This window comes from Scleropages formosus, chromosome 9 (assembly GCF_900964775.1).
Source record: "Scleropages formosus chromosome 9, fSclFor1.1, whole genome shotgun sequence".
Taxonomy (NCBI): domain Eukaryota; kingdom Metazoa; phylum Chordata; class Actinopteri; order Osteoglossiformes; family Osteoglossidae; genus Scleropages; species Scleropages formosus.
This window is the reverse complement of record NC_041814.1, coordinates 1,945,296-1,951,295: the sequence shown is the minus strand read 5'-3', so window position 1 is coordinate 1,951,295 and position 6,000 is coordinate 1,945,296. Positions and strand designations below refer to the sequence as shown.

General features: G+C 45.4%; 1 protein-coding gene across 2 annotated transcripts in view; it reads left to right on the top strand.

Moving 5' to 3' along the window:
• The first annotated feature begins 616 nt into the window (after nt 1-616).
• Nucleotides 617-6,000, top strand: part of polrmt (polymerase (RNA) mitochondrial (DNA directed)) — a 61,028-nt gene continuing 55,644 nt past the window's right edge. For both annotated transcript variants that reach the window (XM_029255049.1, XM_029255050.1), the window contains exons 1-4: nt 617-802; nt 1,793-1,891; nt 3,096-3,790; nt 5,159-5,292. In XM_029255049.1, coding sequence (XP_029110882.1) covers nt 667-802; nt 1,793-1,891; nt 3,096-3,790; nt 5,159-5,292 — 1,064 coding nt within the window. In that variant the 5' untranslated portion in view covers nt 617-666. The remainder of the gene's footprint in view (nt 803-1,792; nt 1,892-3,095; nt 3,791-5,158; nt 5,293-6,000) is intronic.

Sequence of the window (6,000 nt, the reverse complement as noted above, 5' to 3'; positions counted from 1 at the left end):
GCCTAGGCTAGGGGTTTTTTTCCTGGGGGGGTTTACTGGGGTACGGCTGCTGTATTTTGGGTATTTTTTTAGGATGCTGGCCAATATTGGACATGGCAATGGCAGCAGAAATAATAATAATAATAATAATAATAATAATAATAATAATAATACGTCCTATAGTTTAAATTATGTGTGCCTTGGAATCGCTCTCTCGCTCTCTGCACAGCATGTGATATTAGTGTCAAATATAAAACTTATAAAATAATATACTATATTATACTATTGCTTGTAGCGAGACTGTACAGGAAGTGACGTAGTTGACGCGGGAGTCTTGCTGGCAGGCGAGTGATATTTTTTGGTGTTTTCAATAAAGAAACCGTCGGTTTGTGTGTTTCTTTAAATAAAAAGACACGGCCTAAATATGGTGTTAGTAGGGGGATTCGAACGCATCGATTCGGAGAGCGGGATATTACTCAAACTATACAGTATTTTACCGCGGAGGCGGGACCGCACCAGTGCAGTACTACATGATGATTGTTGTTCCGCGTGCTCCTGTTCGATTATTCCGCGGTCGTTTGGTTCAGCCTGTACAGTAGCTCTCTCTGCGATTGTCTCGCTCGGTCTTGCTCAACATGGCGCCCTGCCGGACGGGAATGCTTTGAGGACCTGGAGTCTCGTGGCGACATGTCTCTGCTGGGAGCGTGTGCCCTCGCGAGGCGCCTGTCCGGGCGCGTGCCGCTGCAGAGTCGCGCCGGAGGTGCGCTGCAGTGTCCGGTGCGCGCGGCGGCGCGCGGAGACGTCCGCCCGGAGCGCGCGGCAGGTAACGTCGTAAAAACGTCGGCGCTCGTCCTCGACTGAGACTCAGTCTGTCTTGCAACTTGAAGTTGAACTTGTCAGTTGTGGGTCTCGGAGAAGGAACGAACGGTCTGTCAGTGTCTGGCTGCTTCACTTCACTCTTTCACTTCGTTGCGTTCTCAAGCGGGGGCTTAACTTGAGTCTCCTCGTCATTTATTTGCACTGACTGACTGGCTGTCAGAGAATTCGTGACGACGACGGCGCCACAGAGATGCTGTGTGACCAGTTATTATTATTATTATTATTATTATTAATTTTTCTCTGCCACCTGTCCGGCGTGGCGTCCTCGATACGGTGTCTTACAAGTGAGTTACAGCCACACTGCTTCAAACTGTGTGTGGTCCCGAATGAATGATGATGCTCATTCTCATTCATTGTTTTTTTTTAAAATCCTGAAATAAACGTATAAAATGAACATGTTTATTTAGTACTCGGTTTAACCAGTGCAGTTTGGGTTCACTTATTTTTACACCTGCACTACTTGTGTGTTTCTACTACACACACACACACACGACAATCTCCTCTGAAGCAACATGATTATACACGATTGGTCGTTACACACCTGGTGTGTCACGTGAGAAACACTGGTTCTCAAATGGCCATTTTATGGTAAAACTAAGGGACACAAGGGATTCACACAGTTTTGGGCAGCACTGTGTATTTACCCAGGTATGTTTTTCAGCAGGGTTGGGATTTGACCCAACAACCTTCCGATTGGAAGGCTATGTATGTGTATTCCTAAGAACAACAGCACCTGTTGCAGTTAGATTGAACAGACGCCTTCTGACTTTATGGATGCGTTTGTAACAGTGAGAGTGGGCGTTGTGCTCCTTACATATGATATGGCACAGTATTGCCGTCATCTAGCGTACAGTTTGTGTTTTCTGTGTGTTCGTCACTGTTGGCTAACGTTGTCGAGTGTGTCCATCCGTCTGTGCTGACGGTATGTTCGCAGAGATGCCTCGGACAGTGTTTCGGAGGAATTATTCGCCACTGATCCCCAAAAAGGAGGATGACAGGATGAGAGTCTGGAAGCAGCATCAGCTGTTGGACGGTACCGAACAACTGTATTTTGTTTGTTTATTTTTGTCAAACTACTATTATTGTTTCTTATGTTTACTAGTATGTAGCCACAGTTTACATTTCAAGTTTGAAATGTCATGTTGCGTTCTGCAGCATGTGCACAACAGTAGTGTGTGAGCAGTTAACTTGTTTAGAGAGTGTTGCACTGTTTGTCACATCTGTGTCGCTGAAACCAATCAAATTTAAATTATGAACTTTTTTTAAGTGAAGCCTTTGTCCAAGATGACTTCCAATGACTGCAGTCAAATTTACAGTGATTTTGCTGTTTATACACCAGTGTATATGGCTGTATTAATCATGTATTAATCCAGGGTAGGTGCACTGATTAAGGGTACAGGCAGTCCCCGGATTACGAACGAGTTGTGTTCCTAAGTCTGTCTTGAAGTCGGATTTGTACGCAAGTTGGAACAGTTCGGTATAGTTTGTGTCTAACGTCAGTTAGTCAAATGTTTGTCTTAGTATATAGTATATCTTGTACCTTTCTGTGCATGAAAAACATTAAAGAAACACTTCCGGATACACTAAAACATCTTTAATATAACAGTACAGTAGTGATGATGATGATGATAACTGTAGTTAGATTATTTTTTTTATATTAGAGGGAGCCATAGAAAGAGATAATAAATGTTACTACAGTATGAGAGAGAGAATGTGTATGTGTAGGTATAAAAAAAAAATTAAAGAAACTTTAATGTTCGCTTTTTCAATTTCGTTGGCGTCTTACCTTTTTCCAGCCACTTTATTATTTCCACTTTAGTTTCAGTTCTGATCGTTTTCCTTTTGTTGGATGCGTCACCATCACTAGCATCACATTTACGCTTTGGTGCCATGGTTATGAGGGTAAAAACAACAAAAAATTAACGCCAAATGCAGTAACACACGAGACACTGTTACGTTTGTAACCCGGGGACTGCCTTTACCACGGCGAGAGCATGGGCTTTGAACTGACATCTGTGATTTGGGAAATGATGGGTCGAACCAGTACATTATGCTCTGTTTGTTTTATGTGTGTATTTTAAACTTGGGCGGTAAGAGAGGGAAATATTTCTGGCGTGCTTCCTGAAGCTCGGGGAGGATTGTGTCTAAACGTGTCGTGTTGTGCGGATTGTTAATTAGAACAGCAGAGACGCTGTTTCCGTAGCAGCCTCTGAATTTGTCTTTGTGGTTTCTCTCAGTGCTGGAAGCCCGGATCCAGCAGCTGCAGTCCGATGGCATTCTGGACGTCAAGCAGGCTGAAGTGCAGCTTCTCAAAGTTCCCCAAGGTGTCGAAGGGTGTTCGGCCACCAAGGGTGTGAAAAAGGTACCCAAATGTGCGGCGGACGCGGCAAAGGAGGGGGAGGCTGTCGACGTAGCGCTACTGAAGACCTACCCCAGCCGCTGGATAGAGAAGCTGAAGAAGGAGAAGAACAGGATGGGCAAAAAAGTCCATGTGCAGCAGAACGCCCCCCAAAACCCAGCAACGATTGCAGCAGAGCCAGAGAGCTTGAAACGCCCAAGCACCACTTTTAAAACTATTTCAAAGAGCAAAAAAAGCAAGGTGGTGAAAAAGCCAGCCCATCCGAGGCCCGTCGCGCCACCTTCGAAAGGCGCCCAGGAGAAGGTGCCTGACGAGGTGCCTGCTCTTTCTGTGAATGTGCTGAAGGACTTTGAGCTGGAGGAAAGCACCCCCAAGCCACCTCTCGGGGTGGGGAAGGACAGCCGCTGCGGCGACACCCAGCTGAATCTGTGCTGCTACCTGGAGGCCTGCGTGGCTTCGGGCAACGTGGATCGTGCCCAGCGCTGTCTGTTCTACCACCATCGCCACATCCTGCGGCGCAAGCTGCTCTCCATCAGCGCCTACAACACTATGATGAGGTTGTGGGCCAAGAAGGTAGGAAACACCTCCAACACGTGCAAGCAGCACAGCAAAGCCTAGAATGAACATCATCTCATGGTGCTGACAGTTGGATTGATCGTAACGATCACTGGGATCCTTTGGGTCCATGGTTCATAGACACTGAGAACTGTAGGTTGTATTTCTTGTTGGTTCTTACATGTTTATCTCTCTTCAAAATGTGCCTTTGGGATGGAATATTGGACCACCGTTGTTGTTGGTAAAAAACAGATGTAGGAAGTCAGGTGGTGGGTAGTATCATGGGTAGAGCTGCCACTTTTCCCTTGCAGGATCCCGGGTATGAATCCTGCTCTTGCTGTACTGTGCTTGAGCAGGGTACTTACCCAGAACTGATACAGTAAAAGAAAGACCCTGCTGTATCAATGACTTTTTATACAGTTTAAGTGCTTTAAAGTAGCCTGATGTGTGACTAGTGCAATCTGTGTATTGCAATGTTTTGTCTTAATGTGTGACTTTATGGTACCATATTGTGTGTTTGTTAGAGAAGCCCCCCATATCCTTGTGTGTTGACCATTGATGTGTAAAAAGATACATGATGGAAGAACAAACTTCAGAGAAATCGGACCATAAAGTTGCACCGTATTGTATCGTTTGTAAGTAATGTGTAAGTATCGGTGGAAGTCAGTTGCTCTGGAGAAAAGCATGAGCTAACTGACTTGATGATGATAATAATAAGTAAAGCGGGGGCACGGTGGCACAGCAAATAGCGCTACTGTCTCACGGCACCTGGGTGGTGCAAGAGGACATGGGTTCAGTCCCCACTCAGTCTCTGTGGAGTCTGCATGTTCTCCCTGTGTTCATATGGGTCTTCTCCAGATACTCTTATTTCTTCCCACAATCCAGAGACATGCTTTCAAGTTAATTGGTGACTCTGAATTGTCTATTGTGTTTGTGTGTGAGAGAGAGAGTCTGTGTTTTACTATTCTGATCGACTGGCATTCCTTTCAAGTGCCCCCCCCCCCCTTACATCCATTGTTTTGAGGACGGGCTCCTGTTTACTATAACTCTGCTCAGGGCAAGCAGTTATTGCTATTATATGGATGAATAATAATAATAAAAGGCCAGCACATCAATTTAGCAGTCAAGTCTTGTACCTCATAGGTTCACAGCTTCAGCTTAGTCTGTATGGAATTTGGCAATTCTCCCACTGTGTATGGGTTTCCTTTGGTTATTGAACTCTTGAATAGCCTTAGTAGCTGTGTGAGTGTTAATGGTGTCATCTCTGGGATGCCTTCACTTTATGGGCTTGGCTTTGCATCACCCCTACCCTGACTGGGTAAATATTTATTGAACATGGGAATATACACAGGATGTGACAAGCCCTCGCCTTCTTTTTCCTCACAGGGCTCCCTGAGCCAGATTGGCCGTCTCTTTGTCATGGTGGAGGAAGCTGGTCTGAAGTCCAACCTCAGGACCTACCAAGCTGCGCTGGAATGCATGGGTCGCAACCAAAGCTGCTCACCACGCGTCATCGCCAGGTGAGCCTAGCCTTACCAGCATCCCATCTTTTCCACACCCTGGTTAGAGCAGTAGACCAAAGTTTTCCCAAAGCGCTCGCTCTTCACAAAAAAAAAAACCCTTACGAGCGTAAACTCAGCAGCATCCTTCCGCATGTTAAGCAGTTGCAAGTACAGTTTCTCAAGGTCTTTCAAGGTGGTAAGTTCATGAAATCACTGTGTTATGCTTACCATGAATGGCACATCCCTCTCGGCGTTTACTTAAACGTCCTTGTTGAAATTGATCTATTCGTCAGTTAATTTTTTTAAAAATTTATTTACTTAATAAGTATTTCCAGTCACATGAACGTCCAATGCGAATGCATAACAAGACAATGTATAACCACATTAGGGATCGTAATTAAGACTCTAAGTCTGTACTTGATTTGTTCATTATTCCAAAGTCACTTTTATCACTAAATCACAATAAAAATGGGCAGCGCGGTGACACAAGCGAGTAGCACTGCTGTCTCGCAGCATCTGGGTGGTGGGAGAGGACGTGGGTTTGACCCTGCTCAGTCTGTGTGGAGTTTGCGTGTTCTCCCCGTGTCTGTGTGAGTTTCCTCCAGGTGCTCCGGTTTCCTCCCACAGTTCAAAAACATGCTGTTCAGGTTCACCCATAGCGTGTGAGTAACGGAGAGAGTGTGTTCCACTGATATATGGATGAGTGACCCATTGGAAGTAGTGTAT